At 39.4% G+C, this 21,468-nt stretch overlaps 1 protein-coding gene across 2 annotated transcripts in view; it reads right to left on the bottom strand.

The window, feature by feature from the left end:
* The window catches only part of ITGBL1 (integrin subunit beta like 1), a 236,027-nt gene that overhangs the window by 109,854 nt on the left and 104,705 nt on the right, over positions 1-21,468 (bottom strand). For both annotated transcript variants that reach the window (XM_070800449.1, XM_070800450.1), the window contains 4 exons: positions 18,177-18,323; positions 11,716-11,838; positions 6,660-6,800; positions 3,952-4,092 (listed from right to left, as the gene is read on the bottom strand). In XM_070800449.1, the coding sequence (XP_070656550.1) occupies positions 3,952-4,092; positions 6,660-6,800; positions 11,716-11,838; positions 18,177-18,323 (552 nt within the window). The remainder of the gene's footprint in view (positions 1-3,951; positions 4,093-6,659; positions 6,801-11,715; positions 11,839-18,176; positions 18,324-21,468) is intronic.

Genomic DNA, 21,468 nt, shown 5'->3' with positions numbered 1-21,468 from the left:
CTTTCAAAGACCTATGAACACTCCTTAGACACACACACACACACACATTCATGACAAGGGGAAAACAACAGTGTCTAATGTTGGCATGTAAACAGGATCACAGCCAGAACTGCATCACAGGGTGGGGAGCTGGCAGCAAGAGACATCATCAAAGAGCATCATGGCAACGCTGAGCGTTAGGGGCTTCCCTAATGGCTCGGTGGTGAAGAATCCACCTGCCAGGGCAAGAGACGTGTGTTCGATCCCTGGTCCAGGAAGACCCATAAGCTCTGGAGCAACTAAGCCCGTGCACTGCAACTGCTGAACCTGTGCTCCAGAGCCTGGGAACCACAACTGCTGAAGCCCATGCATCCTAGAGTCCAGAAGCTGCAATTACTGGGGCCATGCGCCACATCTACTGAAGTCTGAGCGCCCTAGAGCCCGTGCTCCTAAATAAGGGAAGACCTCGCGGTGACAAGCCCACGCACTCAAAGGGAGAGTAGTCCCTGCCCAGCCCGCTCAGCGACAAAGACCCAGCACAGCCAAAAACATTCTTTAAAAAAAAAACTTACTTAAAAAATCAAAACACTGAGCTTTAAAGGCTCTCAAGAAATTATAGAAGAGGTTGCTGACACCAAAGCTTTTTTGTGTGTGTGATCATTGCACTCTTTTGTGTTAAGCTATCTAACCTCAGAAACATCAATCCAGGACATATGTAATTCCATCCATTCCAGAATGCTCTTCTTCCACAGAGGCTATTTCTTTCCTTGAAAATGAACAAAAAAATGCTCATGAACTGGAATCTGATATTTACAAGTTGCTTCTCACAAGGAAATATGAAGACCATGGAGAGAAAACATTGGGGGAAATGAATTCAATCTAACTAGCAGTTGTCATTTAATATATTATTTTTCCCTTTCAAGACAATGTAAACTGAATGTATGTAACCATTTCCTTCCATTTCTTCCCTTAACTCTTTGTTAATCCACAAAGACAAGTTTCCTCCCATAATACGGTTCTACCAAATGAGTCTACTTTCCAAACTAAGGGAACTCCAGGCCAAAACTAACCTTATATTTTCATCATTTTGCTAGGCAGGAGCAAGCTGAAAAAGTGGAAAGTCACACTGCAGCATATTTTTTCCTATTTGGGAATTTGGCAAAATGGATCAGATTGGTAAGCAGTCATCAGGAAGAAAGGAGTTATTTCAGAATCAGAAAGTCAGTTCAGGGGAGCAGTTCATAGAACTGGAATAACAGAGCAGCTGATATACTTCAGGATGGCTGGTCATGCCCTTGTCATTTCAGTCACACTCAAAATTTGTCTAGAGTATCCTCTTTGAGGCATGAACATGCGTGTGTATCTTTGTGGGTACATGAGTCATATTTGTATATGGATGAATTCATGTATCAGTGAACAGGAGTGAAAGAAGTGTGAAAGAAGTGATAAATACACTTTAGGAGTGAAAGAACAAATAAATACAACTGATTTATTTGGGAGCAGGGATCATATTTTAAAATTTGTATCATGTCTCCTGTACCCATGATGGATCAGGCACAAAATATTTACATTTAAGTGCATTATTGAATACATGAATGGAAAGAGTGGGAATAAATAAATAAAATTAGAAGGTCAATTAGATGAGCCAACTATAATCCAATGAGAGATTTCTCTTGGACTTAAATAAGCTCAAAACTCTCAGGGTGGCTGGAATGGGAGCTAAAAATAAAGCTTCATTTTATCTGAGTCTTATTCCACTCCAGCCTGGCATACATCACTAGAGAATATCCACGTCCTTGGGGTGGATGTGGATATTCTATCTCCTAACACTAAGGTACTTCCACACTCAATAGTCAATTGCATGGCTCCCTTCTCATGGTGCAACTCTGGGCAATTGGGAAAATTGTGAAGACTAGTAATTTGCTAAGCACTGTATATAGAATTCTAAAGATTTAATAAGCATGAAGAAATACTCCAGACATTGATGCCCACCCCAGATCAAAACAATGTTCAGAGAAGCTTAGTTTTATAAGAATTTTAAGCATTCAAAGGACATCTCTTCCTTACCAAAACAAAGTAAAATTGAAGCATCTTCTGTGCATCATTTGGAGATTAAATGACATGAGCACTTCAGCTAAAGTTGTTTTCAGGTGACATTTAAGGGCGGTGTGAACTTGTCAAGTCGCTAATTTCTTTGAACATTCCCTCTTACACGTAGATGATAATGTATCCCTGTCTGAGTCAGTGCGAACATAAAATGGAATGAGGTGTGTGAACGAACTTGACAGGTATCTCTCAGCGTAGGATCTCTGATAATGAGATTCCTCTTGCTTATATTTCTCATGTTAGGTGTGGGAGGCAGACTGTGGAGAACTGGCCACATTCAGCTCACTTCAACAAAGGAATAATAAAATCACAATCACAGCCTGATGTCTTATTGTTCAAATCTCAGCCTATGACCCCATCACCTCTGTGAGCCCATTCAGGAAATTCTCCCAAGCCCGAGGGATCATCAGAACAGGGCAATTCTTCTGCAGGGGGAAGCTACAGGAGCCAGCTCCCCTGGGCCAGGCCAGAGAAGTCTTTGCAGTTGCATCATCGTAATTAAAAAGGGTAGCTCTTTTATCTGCCTTTGCTGGCAAACTTTTTCTGGAGACAGAGTTCCCCATCTATTTCCTTACACAAACCAAGCAATCAAGCATGAAGATGTGTCTATGCCTCCTGGATTGTCCCATGTAATAAAATCTATTACTTCATTTTTGTTGAGTGACATTTTTTAAGATAAATCTGACTGCTTATTGTTTTCCTTTGCACTATTAGAAATTCTGGCAGGGTGTTTTTTTTTTTTTTTTTTTTTCCCTTTCATTTAGATTGTGTGTGCTTAGTCGCTCAGTCATGTCCGACTCTTTGCGACCCCATGGACTGAAGCCCGCCAGGCTCCTCTGTCCATGGGATTCTCCAGGCAAGAATACTGGAGTGGGTTGTCATACCCTCCTCCAGGGGATCTTCCCAACCCAGGGATCAAACTCAGGTCTCCCATGTTGCAGGCGGATTCTTTACAGACTGAGCCACCAGGGAAGCCCAAGAATACTGGTCTGGGTAGCCTATCCCTTCTCCAGGGGATCTTCCCAATCCAGGAATGGAACCAGGGTCTCCTGCAATGCAGGCGGATTCTTTACCAGCTGAGCTACCAGGGAAGCCCCTTGCATTTAGACTACAGGCTCCCTGTCAAGGATTATCTTTGTCTCCTTCGTTGCTGGAACCAGTGGCCCGGATGCAGCACAGATGCTGGCAAAGAGTAGCTGGTCCACATAGAATTTTTGAATCTACTAATTGATATTCAATTGTAGACTTAATGCAGAACAACTTTTAGTATATAAATTATACCGAAGAAGCAATGCAATAAATTCCTACGAGAACCACATTGTCTTTCGTTTTGTGCTGTGTTAATAACAGTTGCCTTAACGGTACCTCTCCTGTTCATGGTCAGGTCTGCTAGCTTCGTGTTCTCACTGCTAAGTATTAGATACGTGGAGGTAATAGTTCTTTTTGGTGAAAGACTAGACTGCTTTTCAGAGAGTGGGTGTGTTTGCATCTCCAATCTTTGCCCATTGTGGCAAATTCTCTAAAGGGTTTTCGGGTTGATATTAGGAGTCTCAATGGGTCTCAAATTCTTCAGAAGGCACATTCAGTTCTTTCACAGTTTCTTGGAGAAGCAGAATAAATCTTGAAAAGAGGGAAATGAACACTTTCTTATTTAAAAACAGGAATTAGGGACCTCCCTGCTGGTCCAGTGGTAAAGACTCTGAGTTCCCAGTGCAGGGGGCTCAGGTTCGATCCCTGATCAGGGAAGTAGATCCTATAGGCCACAGCTAAGACCCAACACCACCAAATAAAAGAAATAAATAAATCTTTTTTTAAAAGAATAATAATAATAAAAAAAATAAAAACAGGAGTTAGAAAAGCACTTACCAGAACAGAAGTCATCAGAATATCTGTCATAGACAGCCCGGCAGTCCCTCTCGTCACACTCACAGGTGTCCCCATGAATATCCCCCCAGTCTCCAGTGGGGTCCACATCGTGGCAAGAACATTCACCACACACACAAATCCCTAGAGGGGAAAAATAATTTTGTATGGGTCGAATGAAGAAAAATCATGAAAGAAAGCATCTTACACATTGCTCTTTCTTCTGTTGTTCACTTTATATTTGGAAAATATATGTGTTTGGGAATTATGAAACACCATCTAGAGTGGACAGCAGAGATCCTTCATAAACAAAAGTTATTATCCATGCCGATACTTCTGTGGGATTCCAGGATGTGTCAGGAACACCGTGCTGGTAGGACTCAGAGATAATACCAACACAATTAACAAAAAATGTCACCCTTGCTCTCAAGAGGTTTACAATTTATTTGACCAAAAAAAAAAAAAAAGGCTAATAAAAAAACTAGCACGTGAAGCACTAACATTTTGTAAACAAGGACATAAATACTCTAAAAGTTGGGCAAGTGGAAGTCAATGTGAGCAGAAGTAATTAAGGTAGATGGTCTGGATAAGAAGAGAGAAGGGGAAATGTTTTAGGAGGTCTGGAGGTAGAACAATTCAAGGGAGGTCAAGAAAGCAAGAGTGAGCCAAGGAAGGTGGGGATGGACATGGGATCCTCAGCAGACCTGACCTACTGGAGCAGAAGGAGCATATCCAGAAAGACTGAAAAGCAGGCATGGCTGGGTCAGACGAGCCCAGGCTATAGACGACACTGGCATAGGCAGAGAGCGAGGACTCTGGCTTTTTGGAGATTCATATAGAGAAGTGTTAAGTTGTAAATCATATAATTCTGTGTGAACTATTAATAATCATCTTTAGGGCAAGGATCTTTAGATCATTTGTGAAAGGAACAAAGTTAAATCCCTTTCTTACCTCTTACATCAAAGTCAATTCCAGCTAAAGATTTAAGGATATAAAACCATAAAATGTAAAATAAAACTCATTTTTATTCAAAAACGTCAAAGCAAATTATTTAAAGAAAAAAAAAATAAAAGAATTAACGACATAAAAATCTAAAATTCTGGCTGAGGGCAAGACACCAAAAACGAACTAAAAGATAAAAACAGCTGAAACATGTAGTCATATGTATTTAAAAGACAAAGCTACTTTCACAAACATAAGCAATTCTTATGAATGAATTATCCAAGGACAAATATGCCTACAGAAAAATAGACAAAGGACACTAATTGGAAGTTTTGTCGAGAGAAATAATGACGATACATAAATGTAAAAAATGCTTACCACTCAACCTGTAATGATTAAGGGTTAAGAGAACTTTAAACAACAGCGAGTTAGAATTATTTCAGACATCAGATAGACAGAAATGAAAAAGAAGATTGTTTTAGGATCAAGAGTTTGTGCAGGTGCAGAGTATAAAATGCACAACTTTCCAGATGGCAGTTTCCCAACATAGACTCTTTAGATGTATGTTACGTATAACAGCTCACTTCAATTCACGTATGTAGAGGCAAGGAAAAGAACTGAAAAGCACATGTATAGGAACATTAAATATGGTGGTATCATGTCATTGAAAAACCACTGGTGATTTAAATGTCCATCAATAGGGCATTCGTGAAGCGATGCTTCCTACATAGCTTATATAATAAATGAAAATATAAGTGAGTGAGTATGATAAATAATCAGACCTGCTCTGCATAAATTAAAGAGAGGACTTTTCCTTATAATTTTTGTCCCAAGTTCAGGCCTTTTGCTTCCCTTTCTCTATGTACAGAAATTGGGCATATTTTACTTTTCTGTGTCAACCTTTAAAAAGATAAAACTGGTAGTGTGTTTAGGCTTTCCATGTAAGCATTACCTATTAAAATGTGTCATTCATTTATAGAAATGCAAAAAAATAATTTTCCAGCTTTCTAGATTTTAACTTGTTTATAGAAGGAAACTGACTACTTACTGATAACTTCAAGTAGTCAGAAAAGCCCAACATGGCTATTTATCTACCAGGACAGCTGACAAAGGGAAAAAGAACACGTATTTTCAAGAATTTTCTTCCAAGTGTTTAATACTAGTTGATTTGATATCAACACTTAGTTAACTCACTTTAAATTACACGATAGCAATACTAATATATTTTTTAAATTCCTGCCTAAGGTCAATCTCAATCTCACATGGCTATATTTTATTCACTATCATATTTTTATTGTTGTGTATCAAAGTTAAATGACTCCATATCAATTCAGTATTGTAACCAAGCCTTTGATTGACTTAATTAAGACAAGTTTTTTCTGGAATACCCTCTGAATAATGAGATGGTCACGCTGTAGCTGGTTCTGTTAGTCAAGAGACATTTAACAGAAGTATCTACCAGAATCGCCTTTTTGCTCTACCATGTCATTTCTGGAGGGCTGCCAAAGAAATTACAGGCCCTGAGTTAACTATTTGTTCAGTGAAGCTGCAAGTATGACAGCAACTTTCTTATCTTTCTGCCTTCTGCCCAGTAAAAAAAAAAAATAAGAAAGGGACGCTTGTTGGTATGGGAAATGTTGATTTACATTAAAGTCAAAGCCTATAAAAGATGACTTCCAAATGGAAGGAAATACACAGGAAAGGTGAAGTAATAATTAAAGAGCTTTGTTTTTTCCCCAATTACGTGGTAATGAATATGAAAGACACACCTCTGTTGCTGCAGACTTTGCCATCTGGAGATGTACATCTTCGCTTGCTCTCCCAGGGGGTGATGTCACACTGGAATTCGCATTTATCTCCATGCCAACCAGCCTGGCAGTAACAGTTTCCACAGTAACACTTTCCGTGGCCTTTACCCAAAATGAATTTTACACAGTGAGGAAAAAAAGCAGCTTTCAAAAGCAGAATTAACTTTCTACCTCTTGGTGATCACTTCTGCCTTTGGAAATAATCAACCTGCTCCATGGTTCTTGCTTAAAATAATCAAATTATATAGCGTGCCACCAAAACATCATAGGTGTGCCCACATCTACATCATCACACACATAAAGCAAGTCAAGGTGTCCTCTGATTTGTCCTAGCCAGATGGCTGAGGAAAATGACAGAGTGTTCAAGAAACTGCATGAAAGACAGAGAAAGTCTACCAGGCCTCCAGTCACAAATGTGTACATCAAACTCAAATGTATATAAGCATTCACTCTGAGAGCATTTCTTGAGTCATTTGAAATTAACCATGAGAAACCAATGGTGCATACTTCCTTGGATGCACAGTATTAATGACTGAGCCATTTCTTTAGCCAGAGGAAACATTTTATCTTTTCATTCAACAGTATCCAACAAGCTATTGTGTTTTACCATGTGGCAGAGGGTTTCAGCTAAATCAACTTTTAGTAGTACTTAAACTACTAACTACAAATAAAACAGCATGGACCCTTGGTATTAAAGTCAAATCCCCTTCCTATCTGTCAAGAGGATACAAGTGCTGGGTAAGGACAGCCCATCATTTTGTCTCTAGCTGCCCCCACACCACTGCAGCTCCCATTGCTCCATAAACTATTACTCTGCTTGTTCATACTTATGTCCATGCAATCTGTAATGATGTCACCTCATCACTTTCTGTGCCCATGTCCAGCAACCCTACAAATTCCCAAAAGATGACAAGTCTTTTTCGCCCCAAATCTCCTTGTATATCCTCTTTTTTTCTGTAGTTATGTCAACAACCATGAACGTGTGTTCTTGCACCTATGATGAAAAACAGCACCATTTTCGTTTTTAGTCTATTCTTTCTGCTGTACATGAATTTATGCTTTATCAGTCTATGGCTAAAGTCTGCTCTTGCCTCTCTCTTCTCCATCAGCCATCATCCCAGAGCCTCCATGGGAAACTAATAGCAAGGCTATTTTTCTTTCTAAACACATTCTGGCATTTCTGGCCAACAGCGGGAGTGTCAGTAGGGCCTGGTACACACACATATGAAGGGGAAAATACGATAAAATATGCTGGTCTCATGCTATTTTTGCCTCTCAGATGAGACTTCCTTCATGTAGATATGTATCAGAGAGACAGAGAGAGTCAGAGATGAAGAGAAAGTGCTAGAGTGAAATATAGAGAAAAAGACAAGGACCCAGTGTATAATGTCATGTTTTCTGTCTAAATGAGCTGCAATTGGAGTATCTACAGAAAATCTCTTCTTAAGCTGGAGATGGGGCTTCCCTAGTGGCTCAGATGGTAAAGAAGCCAGCTGCAATGCAGGAGACCTGGGTTCGATCCCTGGGTTAGGAAGATCCCCTGGAAAAGGGAATGGCTACCCACTCCAGTATTCTTGCCTGGAGAATCCCATAGACAGAGGAGCCTGGCAGGCTACAGTCCATGAGGTTGCAAAGAGTAGGACACGATTGAGTGACTAAGCACATAAGCTAATAGACAAGGATCATTTCTACAGCAAATTTTAACTTTTTCACTTAAGCTGACATAAAGACCATCAAATGATTTCATCAGTAGTAAAATATAAAAGCTATACATTTTATTCATGGACTTAAAACTATCTCTATATGTATGCACACAAAAATATCATGAGCCAGTGTTATATCACAAGCCTCAGGAACCTGAGGGTTACACTGAAAGAAAACAAGACAATTGCTTACTAAAAGCAATTTTCCTTTTCCTAGGAGTCAGTTTTTTTTTTTTTTTTAAAGGCTTGATTAACTTCTTAAAGTAGAATTTCCTTTAAGTAGATTATACTTAAAGTAGTATAATCTCAGAAATCTTCAAAGTTTATTTCCTCTGTCATTATAAGAAATTTATGTAACATGCAGCAGTTCGTTAATCTCATGTAAGGCTTACCATGAGATTAATAAATGATCATAAATCTTCATTCCTCACACCCAAATTCTTTGTATGCTTATAAAATTCAGTACTGATAAGGTTATACTAAAAAATCATTGAGATAGAGGTGAACAGGATTATTAGAATAAATCATGTAAAGCTATACCATATGCAGATATGGAAAATTAAGCAGATATCTTCATAATTCAAGTGAAAGTACTGTAATAAGACATAGTTGGATAACCGAGATAAAATATAAGCCTTAGGACAATACACAGCCCAGGCAATGAACATCATTCTTGGCTTTGTGCAAACTGATGGAGTAAGAAAATCTCTTTTTGAATTGCTTCCCTATTGGGCTGTAGAATCACCTCTCAACAGACTGTTTTCATGTGAATGATACATGGAAAAATCTAGAATCCTACACAGTGCCATCGCCAGAGGATTTTACGGGAATGTTGGTTATCTGTGGTCAGAGAGTTTGCACCATGAAATTGCTTTAGCCTCAAACCAACAGCAATAATGAGTGGAAAGGTTGAGCATTAAACATTTCCTGTTCTTTCCAGGTCAATGTTTATATTTACACACGCAAATAGACTTTGCTTTGGCAGTGTGTATCAGAAAACACTGGCTCCACACGTTCCCTTCCTGTTTTTTGATCTGTGATAACTGCAAATGAAATACCAGGAAGACAAACACATCACATGTGTGGGTAGCTTTATCTAATTTCTAATCATTTTGGAACAAGCCCTTTAGCAGAACTGTCTGAGCAGCATCGAGCTTCGGTCACTGGGAGGAAAAAATGAAGGTTCTTCTCTTTCTGTTTTATCCTGGTTGGTGGAACAGCTAGGACACCAGAGAGAGAGCTCCGAGCTGACCTAAAACAAGAGCATCTGGATGACCGCAGGAATTGAAGCCTCAATTTGTTTTGTAAGCAAAGCAGCAGCTTAGTGACACTTGATGGCCTTCTGGTTCCTCCCCACCCCGCTGGCTCCTGATCCTTTCAGGGCAAATACTCCTCTGAAATCACCCATTTGGTATGCAGGATAGGATTCTGTGGACAGAGTCTCTTCAGATTTCAATGAAAGAATTAATTACTTATGGATAGAGAGATTAGGCCAGAGGTAAGCAGGTTAAAATGTTTCATAACAGCAGAGAAGAGTGTTCCCAAACTGAAGTGATTCTCACTGCTGTTTACTTTCCTGCCCTGTGCCAGTCTTGGTTGAAACCCTGGGCACAGAGTTGCAGAGAGGGAAGCAGAAGAGAAGGGAACTATTAATATAGTACAAGTGGTAAGAAGGGCTTTCCTTGTGGAGCTCCAAACTCCAGGGCAGGTCTCTATGGGGAGCAATCAATAGCACAGTCTTTGGCATCAGACAGTACGTGTGTGTGCATAGTCACTCAGTCGTGTCCAACTCTTTGCAACCCTTTGGGCTGTAGCCTTCCAGGCTCCTCTGTCCATGGGATTTTTCAGGCAAGAATACTGGAGTGGGTTGCCATTTTCTGCTCTAGGGGATCTTCCTGACCCAGGGATCAAACCTGCATCTCCTGCATTGAGGCAGGTTCTTTACCCACTGAGCCATCAGGGAAGCCAGGCATGAGATAGACAGGAGTCTAAATTCCATTTAACCCTGCCAAGTCATTTCGGATCCTGGTAAGTTACCTATTGAATAAGAAGTACTCATTGCAGCTCTTGACATTAGCAAGCCTGCAATAATTGATACAACAGAAAAATGATTGAGTAATGGTTGTCCATAGAAACAATCATGAAAAAAGTTATCTAAGTGTGTGGGGAGGGATAGATTCCAGGCTAATAATCCAATTGGTCTTCAATGTCCCCAATAGCACATGAGAGTATTTACAGGGTTATGGTTCAAAATGGGAAAGAAAATGAAATTAAAACATGCAATAGAGAGACTGGGAGAAAAGAGGCAAAATAAAAGCTGAGCAAAGAAGATAGAGTCCAACTAGGACTACTTCAGAACCAGGCAACTGGCCTGTTGCCATAATGATCGGGCTCTTCTCTGGGAACAATGTGATTCTGCATTTAAAAAGTACTAGAAAACAACAACAAAATTCTGTAAAGCAATTATCCTTCAATTAAAAAATAATAAAAAATTAAAGAGAAAAACTCAAAAAATACTAGTCTGCTCTAAGTATCATATGATATCACTTGTAAATGGAATCTAAAAAAATGATACAAATGAATTTATTTACAAAACAGAAATAGATGCACAGACATAGAAAACACACACTGTTACCAAAGGGGATACCGGGGTTAGGGATAAATTAGGATAAATTTGGAGTTTAGGATTAACAGATACACACTACTCTATATAAAATAAACAACAAGGACCTACTGCATAAGACAGGAAACTATATTCAATATCTTATAATAACCTATAATGGAAAAGAATCTGAAAAAGAATATACATATATGCACAAATATATCATCTGAATCACTATGCTGTACGCTTAAAACTAACACAACACTGTAAATAATACTTCAATAAAATGGTTACAAAATAAAAAGTATAAACAATTTTTCACTGGAAAAGACCCTGATGCCTGGAAAGATTCAAGGCAGGAGGAGAAGGGGATGACAGAGGATGAGATGGTTGGATGGCATCACCGACTCAATGGACATGAGTTTGAGCAAACTCCAGGAGATGGTGAAGGACAGGGAAGCCTGGCATGCTGCAGTCCATGGGGTTGCAAAGAGTCAGACACAACTGAGTGACTGAACGACAACAACAAAGGTTTATTAATCTGCTCTGAATGCCTTAGTCTATATCTCCTTATATGAAGTATTTTCCAAATAAACATAGGTTCAGCTTAAATGAGTAAACCCAGTATATAAACTCATAGAGATAGAAGTTCAATGAAACAGGTGACAAAATCAAGTACTTATGTTGTTTTCTGCAAAGTTAATATACATACCTCCACATATTTCTTCTGTTTCATCATCTATGCATTCTCTGTCATCACACTCACAAAATTTACCATAGACAAGTCCATTTCCATCTGAATTATCACATTTACACCTGCCACAGTGACATGTACCTAAACCATTAAAACAAAGCAAAAATTATTTATTAAATGCATATAAATCATAATTAATGAATTTTAACCTCTCTTTCATGGATAAAGACAATTCCAATCAATTTTATGTTCCAATTAGGTTTTACTGGGTATGATGAGATGGATAATGACATTCTTTTTTTGAGATTATTGTAGCCCATTAGTTACATTTTATAGCACACAGCTATTATGATTGACCTCTAATAGTTTCATGAATGTAAATCTGAACTCCCCAAGAGCAGAGTTACATTATAAATGTCCATCCAATCAATGCATGAATGAATATCTTCTGATTACACCTGGGTCTGAGTGAACTAAAGCAGAAAATGCTAAGCTTTGTGAGAAAAGTAACCTTGCTTATCTTCCTCACCAGCTATTTATTCAATGCTTTGTGCAATATTTGAGCTTATTATTTATATAATAAATATTTGTGGCTTCATTATCAAATTTAAATAAATGAAAAACTCAAATGTTCCTAAAAACTTCATATCTGTAGTGTTAAAGTGATACCCATGTCCCTGTGACAAAGGGCCCAGAGTGGGTTTTCCTTATGCATGGAGTCCTAGAACCTCACCAGACTCTCAGGGCAGCTCAGAGTGAAACAGAGGCACCACAGCCATCTGGTCTACTGCTCTCCACATACCCTGTCAAGTGTAAAAGGATTTGACTACAACCCCTGAGAGTGAGTTCACTGACAATAAAACAGCATTCAAAAGATACTGAGAAGTAGATTGTCCATTTGAGTAGCTTCCTTTTTAATGCTTATTTTTTAATCTTTAATTGATCATCACATCCATCACCACAGAGTAACTGAGACTTTGGCATTCGCTAGATCTCATCCTAGACTCTGGAAATGCAACAGGTGATCAATTCAGCCATAACCTCCTCTTAAAGTTTTATAGGAGTAAAAACCAAAGTGATAAAATAAATGGAGAAGTGCACAATGTTGCAGAAACACACAGTAAAGGGATTTATCTGAGACCTGGTGGTCAAAGAGGAATGGCTGGGGAATGGGGAATGGCTCTTAAACTGAGAACTGAAAGCCAAGAAAAAATAACAGCAAAGAGAAGTGAGATGGTGAAGAAGCCCACTTCCAGCAAGAGACCAAGCAAACGCTCTGCAGTAAAAGAGGAAATAAGAGGGGAAAATAGCTGGTGTACAGTGGAAAATAAAGCCGAGGGTGTCATGAAAGGAAAAAAAGGCAACTAATGGTGAAGTTTATGGAAATCTAAAAGGCTGAGCACTGAAGAATTGATGCTTTCAAACTGTGGTACTGGAGAAGACTCTTGAGAGTCCCTTAGACTGCAAGGAGATCAAATCAGTCAATCCTAAAGGAAATCAACTCTGAGTGTTCATTGGAAGGACTGATACTGAAGCTCCAATACTTTGGCCACCTGATGGGAAGAGCCGACTCATTGGAAAAGACCCTGATGCAGGAAAGACTGAAAGCAAAAGGAGAAGGGGGTGGCAGAGGATGAGATGGTTAGATACTGTCACCAACTCAATGGACATGAATTTGAGCCAACTCCAGGAGATAGTGAAGGACAGGGGAGCCTAGTCTGCTGCAGTCCATGGGGTTGCGAGGAGTCAGACACGATTTAGCAACTGAACAACAACAAAGAGGTCACATTAAAGATTTCCAACTTTCATCCAAGAATAACGAGAAGCCACTGAAATATTTCAACAAGGGAGTCATGTGATCAGGCATTTACTTCCACCAGGTTATTCTGGTTGTCACATGGCGAATGCATTGAAATGAGGCAAAGTGGATTTGAAGGAATGTTGGTTCATTAGTCTGCAGGAAAGAAGATAGAGGCTGACCCGCGTTACGGTCATGAGTTTAGAAAAAAGGAAATACACATGGGGATATTTTCAGGAGAAAGAAAAGATGACTCAGTGACTGGTTTTGAGAGGTAAAGGATGGAAAAGAACTAAAGATATTGAAATTTGAATTGAGCTACTGAATATTGGAAATCCTCTATGTGTTGAACCAGACAGAGTATGGATTTAGGACTAAGGAAGCTCTGAAGCTAAATCCAGGTCTTAATCCCCTCTAGCTGTACACTTTTGAGGTCATTGTTTTTTATCTCTAACTCTCAAATTCCTGATCTGCAAATAATGTCTACTTCATAGAGCTACTCTGAAGAACAAGTGATAAATATATCACCCTGTCATCTTTCTAAAAACTCTATTGTATCTAGCACATTATAGACTTCCAGAAAATGCTGGGTTCCTTGTCTTCTCCCATTAAGACTTCGAGTACATTAGTCATATTCCCAAATATTTTCTCCAGACACATTTTATATTTATGGATCCCACTGTTTCCTGATTTCCAACCCTCTGTGTGATTCTGTTACATGGGTCACTTCTTTCTCTCACAGTCACAAATAAATGGTGATTTCACAGAACCTGAGCTTGTTATTTTTCTTCCTTGAGAATGCCTGTGTGAATTTTACTTTTATTACATTTCATTTTCTTGTTTTTTTTTTTTCCCCTGGAAACTATTTTGATTTATAAAAGTTCATTTTGAATCTATGCTACGATTCATGGGATTGCCTCATCTCTTTTTTTTCCCCTAATTATCACCCATCTTTTTCATTTTCACATTTATTTATGTTGTCTTTCAACCAGTCACATCTCTATTCATTACATTTTCTCGTTGCTTATTATATCACTGGTGAAGTTGTAGGTGCTATAGGAGATAATAAGAGGAATAAAATTAAAACCAAGTAAATTATAGATCAAGAAGAATGTGCTGGATGATTGATACTTAGTACACAATGGAGATATGAAACCAGATGCCACAAAGGCATTTGCAACAGATTTGTGACAAAAGCTATAAAGATAGCATGAACCTCAGGCTGGCTCTGTGAAGGAGGAAATGCACAGCAAAGGAGTAAGTTTTGAGTTGGCACTTGGTATACAGATAGAATTTCAAGAAAAGGAGATGGAGAAAAGCCTTGTGATGCTGAAGACAGAGTCTGAGCTAACGAATAAGGATGAAGAATTAAACAACAGTGAAGACTCTGACTTGAGTTTGGAGAAAAGTGTCTGCTGCAGGCAGAAAGTACGGGATCCAGAATATTGGTCAAGGATTTTAGAATGTATCTGTTGGAATACCAGGAGCACTTCCCGGTTAGGGAGAGAGGTGTACCATCATGAGGATTATGACGCCATCATTGTTTTCAGGGAAGATGAGAAGGCATAGTCTCTGCTCTCAATTCTACAACTCCTCCCTGACGTCCCCCACAGGCTGGCTCCCTGCAATCCACACATCTGAACCATCCCTGGGTGACGCGGGAAGTTTACAACAGTTCAGAGCCTTCCTGTCTTACTCATCAAGTGGAATTCACAACTGAGGCTCCAAGAAACAGCATATGGAAGCCCCAGCAGACGCGCCAGACTCGCGCGTTCATGCTGTGTCAAACCGTGGCTCTTTCTTGGTTGCCAATTAGCTCAGTCTCTAGAATTGGTCTTCTGTCTCCTGCTGGATTATTTTAGTTCTGACTTTTCGTTCTGCCTAATATAGCTGGCTCTTTCTAGGATGACTCCCTGTCTTGAACACCGGCCTATATCCTTGATGCGATGGTGCAGGAGACTCGCTTTGCTCTGACTCAGCTCTGCAGACTATGCCTGGCCATTCTGTGCCCCTCTGGAGCCACCTTCTGGGACTCCTTTGGTCCCCAGCTCCATCTCCCTCTCCCCCTGCCCTTTGGTCTTCTTCCCCACTCCATACAGCTCCTCTTCGCTTTCTGCTCCAAGCTGCTTCCTGAAAACCACACTGCTGTATGAAGGGGAAAGATCAGTAATAACAACTCAGTTGTTGCTGTTGTCTGTTGCTAAGTCGTATCCTACTCTTAGCAACATCTTCAGTTCAGTTCAGTCACTCAGTCGTGTCCAACTCTTTGCAACCCCAATGGACTGTAGCACACCATAGACTGCAGCACACCAGGCTCTTCTGTTCTTCACTATTTCCCAGCATTTACTCAAATTCAAGTCCATTGAGTCAGTGATGCCATCCAACCATCTCATCCTCTGCTGCTCCCTTTTCCTTTTGCCTTCAACCTTTCCCAGCATCGGGGTCTTTTCCAATGAGTTAGCTCTTCCCATCAGGTGGCCAAAGTATTAGAGCTTCAGCTTCAGCATCAGTCCTTCCAATGAATAGTCAGGGTTTATTTCCTCTACAATTGACTTGTGTGATCTCCTTGTTGTCCAAGGGACTCAGACTAACACAACATGTGGGCAGTGGGCCTGAACTAGGCTGGGAGAAGTAGGCATTAAAGAAAGACATGTGAGGACAAGATCCCCAAAGTAAACTTGAAAGGCTAAGAAACTGAGAGGAGAGTAAAAAAGATTGTGTTGTCTGTGAAAATTGTCTAAAGACACATTAAAGGAGTCTGAAGATTTATGACAACCAGACGTAACACTGCCCCTAGACTGGAACAGAGGTGGGGGCGATGCTATAAAAGGCATTGTTGGCAAAGCTGGAATAGGCACAGTAGATTACATAAAAATACTACATCCATGTTAAAAAATAGAGGTAAAAATATCTTAGAAATGCATCTTATACCTTATCCTACGTGTTTCATCATCTACTAAAACAATTCTGTAAATTTCCTCCTTTTGGACGTGTTGAGATGATGATGTAGTGAATCACACGTTTAGATTCCATGATAGTTATACATTTTAAAGTATTAAATAGCTAAATAATTCTTAGTTAAAAGACACAGTTAAACTAATTCTTAGGTGGTTAAAACGTATTATTAAATTTTTAATAATTATTAAATGTATTATTATTATTAAAAAGAAAGAAAAACTGGATTTGAAAATCAATCAATCCAAAAATAGACTACAAAGAAACAGAACTGAAATCGATTTCAAAACTTATTACTGAAAGAAGTTTAGAAAGCATGAAGTTGAGAGAGAGGGAGAGTGTGTGTGCGTGTGTGTGTGTGTGCACGTATGTGTTTGGAGGGTGGGTATTGTGAACCAGAAGTAGAAAGATTTTACTAAGAAGAAAGAAAAGAAGGAAGTGCTGGAGAGAAGCCAGGAGAGTGACAGTTAACATCTGACTGTCAGGACTTCCATCATGGTTCCAGGTTGCACCAGTCACAACTTGCCTTGGAAATAGCCCCGATTACTACTAACAAAATAGCCTACTGCTCTGAATCTTCACAGAGCAATTCCTCTCAAAGGCTATGGAAAGGTCCCAGCTCTGATTGTAAAAGGAGTCCCCCAACCACAGGAACTTCAGGAGGGCAGGTATTCATGTGTCGTCAAACCCTGGCCTGGAGCACACAAAGCAAAAACTCATACCCCCAGATCTACTTAACAAGGCGGTGCCCAATCTCCAGGATCTAATGTCTGATGATCTGAGATGCAGCTGATGTAATAATAATAGAAATAAAATGCACAATAAATGCAATGCCCTTGAATCATCCCTAAACCATCCATCCCACTCTCAGTCCTTGGAAAAATTTTTCCATGAAACTGGTACATGGTGACAAAAAGATTAGGGACCACTGTGCTGAAGAACTACCCAGAGAACTTTAAAAACCCACTACAGTTCATATCAGACACCAAAGCAATGAAATCAGAGCCTCCAGTGAGGACAGGAGCATTCCCAGTTTCAACCGGGGTTGAGAATATAAACTGACTTTGAGCTTCTGTGTGCTCAACTGTCAAAAGAATATTTAAGTATAGTAATATTGGCTAAACACCATTAAAACCCAAACCATAGTTGTTGCATTTTATATGATTTGGGTAATTAATTTTAACAGCTCCTCTGTACATTTCTAAGAAAATAATTTTAAATGAAATCTACAAGATAGAAAAATATTTCAGTTAAATAAAACTCTTGCTGTCACTATCTTCTTCAATGGGTTTCACATCCAGGGCACCTGAAACCTCTGTCAAATTTGAAAAGTTTAATTCTATATGATGGTAACATATGAATTCAAAGCCCCCTTGATCTGTAACAGAGAACAATTAATTCAGTTCATACAAATCCTTTTTAAGAGAATTAATCCAGCATTTGAAAACATGGCTCACAGTTGACATAAAATGCTGTCAGGGGTTTTTATTCCAGAAAATATCCTGCTTGAAGGAGGCATGTGGAACAGCTGGAGAGCATCAGACTTGCCAGTCTCAGCAAGATGACATTTTCCCCAATTGATTTATCTGAATTTCATTAAAAAAAAAAAATACACTCAAAAGCAGTCTCACTCCGAGGTTCAACATTTCTCAATGCCTACATATTTCCATTAAGAACCCAACTTTGATTATTTCATTTGAGGATGCTTTGGGGACAGAATTCTTACCTGCATTAGAGCAGATGATGTCTTGAGAATTCTTGCACATTTGGTTACTCTTTTTCTTGGTCAGGTCACAGTTGGTTGGGTACTGGCAAGCGTCACCAAACCATCCTTCATCACATTTGCATCTGCCACAGTCACACTTACCGTGGCCTGAGAATTTAACAACATCCAGTTAGACTTAGATTGTTCTTCAAAGAATCTTAAGACTGATGCTGGCTCAGGAATGAACCATAATAAATTCAAACACAAGTATATGGCAGCAGCTGGCGGGGTGGGGGGGCACTATTTATACTCCATACAATGGACTATGTGGGCTTTATTTCCAAAATCACCTTTGATAACTCATGCTAAAAACATTAACTCATAGAGACATTAGGCTAGATAATTAACCAGAGGTCTAAAAAACACATGATCAGAAAATTTAGCACTAAAAAAGTCCGCCAGGCACTTGCACATTTAAGACACCAAAACCCAATAAAAATTGTTTCCATTTAGCTGCATTTTATAACACATAAGATCACAAACTCTAAGTAAGGAATCTTAGATAAAATTCTACTAAACATTGGCCTTATGTTTATTTGAATTTCATATGCAATAAATTGTATAGATATATTAAATATATATCTCTATATATTTATAATTTTCCCACTTTGGGATAAGATTAACATGAAAAATAAGTATACATTTTGTTTCCTGATGGGAAAATTTGGTTCAGGAGTCAAAAGGATAAGAGTCATAGCCATCCACCTTCACAAAAGTTTCTCAACCTTTCATTTTCTCAAATCAACATTTTGCTGTTTTTATTTTTGCGGTCATTAATTTTATCAAGTCTTGTTTGAAGAAGCCAGCTAATGTCTTCATTGATTGCATATTAGACAGAAGTGCAAAACACATACAATCCTTGGTCTTTGTCCTCAAGGGATTTACAAACTGCAAAGTCAAGGCTAATATGCAAAGAGGATTGTGTTATGTTCAGCCAGAACCATTTGTTGTATGTTGTATGAAGTTGAAGGATGTAGTCTACAACCTACAGAAGAGGAGAAAGATTTTCTGGACTTCTTTGACCTTTAACTGGGCTTTGAAAGGTGAGCAGAGTTTGAATGGGTTGCAGGGAGAATGAAGAAGAAGGTGCTAGTCACTCAGTCTTGTCCAACTCTTTGTGACCCCATGGACTGTAGCCCACCAGGCTCCTCTGTCCATGGAATTCTTCAGGCAAGAATGCTGAAGTGGGTTGCCATTTCCTTCTCCAGGGGATCTTCCTGACCCAGGGATCGAACCCTGGTCTCCTGCACTGCAGGCAGACTCTTTACCATCTGAGCCACCAGGGAGAGAGTATTCGTATATTATTCAAGATGACAATGCCATGTCTTAGTGCCTATTTCAGGCACTATGAATTTCTCATAGGCCACAATGAAGCGGAATCATTGATCTGGGGCCAACAGTCATTCGAGGTGGAGGCCAAAATCCACACGATGAGGTCCAGATGGTCGGTCCGAGTGGATGGCTCAAAGGCATGCCACGCGGGCATGTCGGGCAGAGCCTGGGTCTCTGATCGGCTCTGACTTTAAAACTCCTCTGCATGTGGCCCAGTCCACATAAGGGTTTCTATTCCTGTTGAATTTTTTGAATTAATTATTCTGTTTCACAAACAACAACACCTTGCCTGCACCCTAATTGCAATTCATTTTATCCAGAGCATGTTACTTTGTCAAACTGATCGTATCATCTTGCATCCCTGTCTGGTCCTACACGATCCTGTCAATCTCAGCCAGCTGGGTATCACTGACAAGCATAAGTGATCTCTCCTGCCAGTCTATTTATGAACGTATTGAGCCAAATTCTTAAAGTGGCTAAACCTCTTTTGGTGAATTAAGAATATCGGTCACTGTAATGATTCTTTAATAATATTAGTGTATTAGGTTAAACAATGTGAAATAGCCACTTTTAAAATAAATTTATTTATTTTTAATTGACAGATAAATGCTTTACAATATTGTGTTGCTTTCTGCCGTATACCAACATGGATCAGTCATAGGTAAACATACATCCCCTCTCTCTAGAATCTCCCTCTCACCCCATCCCACCCCTCTAGGTTGTCACAGAGCAACAGGTTTGAGCTCCCTGTGTCATACAGCAAAGAAACAGCCACTTCTATAAGTTAAATGCCAGCTATTTCTTATGGTTCATCCCAATAACGAAAGCCCAATATCAACTATGAAGAAAATAAGAATGATTTAGGAGACAAGGAAGTATCTAGAAAAAGAATACATCTCTTATATTGGATGGAAGATCTTAAACTCCAAACTAAGGTATATATACAGAGGTGGGTAATGGTTTGTGGGTCAAAGGTTACAGACTTTTTAAAATGGAGATTTGGAAAAATAGAGGAAAAATAAGCACAATGTACAGATGATACTAAAAGGCTCATTCATCTCACAATGACTCCATAAAGCATCAGTAGAAGCTATATTTTAGGTGCTTATACCCCAGAGTTATTAGTACATGGAGGTGCAGTTTCAGAAACTTCTTCCATAAAAGGCTCTATGATAAAGTAAACATGGAAAGAGACATGCTGTATTCTTCTCTTAGCGAGTCATGATATATACCAGCACACTGAAGCCCACCAGCAGTCCTTTCAAGAAAAAGCTATTTAACTTTATTTAGAATACACAATTTTTTTTATTAGGAGGCCCCTTTTCCTCACATCTTATGTTAACATCTTAGGCACACGCTGCCAGGTAATGTGTTTTCAGCTTTTCCTTAAGCATCTGACTGCAGGCAAAGATGACAGCCAAGGTAGGATAGGGTCATCTGCTTTTATTTTTTATCTAAACTTCATGCCCGGTAGGGTCTTCTTGATTCTCTTTCCTCCATTTAGGAAAGCACATGGGAGTAGACTTTTTTTTACTGTCAAAAATTACCAAGGAATAGCCTATATAACTTTATCAGGAGATAAGTACACAATGTTTTTAGAAAGAAAAGAATCTTTAAATAAGTCCTACTCTTTGAAAGGGAAAGTGTCACTCAGTCATGTCCGACTCTTTCCGACCCCTTGGACTGTAGCCCAGTAGGCTCTCTGTCCCTGGAGTTCTCCAGGCAAGAATACTGAAGTGGGTAACCATTTCCTTCTCCGGGGGATCTTCCCGACCCAGGAATCAAACCTGGGTCTCCTGTGTTGCAGGCAGATTCTTCACCGTCTGAGCCACCAGGGAAGATCCTCTTTACCCAAGGTTACAAAGAACTTTGGCCAACCTCAGGGAATGAGGCTGCTGTATTATCGAAGCAAGGTCATCGC

The sequence above is a fragment of the Bos indicus genome, chromosome 12 (assembly GCF_029378745.1).
Source record: "Bos indicus isolate NIAB-ARS_2022 breed Sahiwal x Tharparkar chromosome 12, NIAB-ARS_B.indTharparkar_mat_pri_1.0, whole genome shotgun sequence".
Classification (NCBI taxonomy): Eukaryota; Metazoa; Chordata; class Mammalia; order Artiodactyla; family Bovidae; genus Bos; species Bos indicus.
The sequence above is the reverse complement of the archived record's forward strand: the minus strand, read 5'-3'. Positions and strand labels throughout refer to the sequence as shown.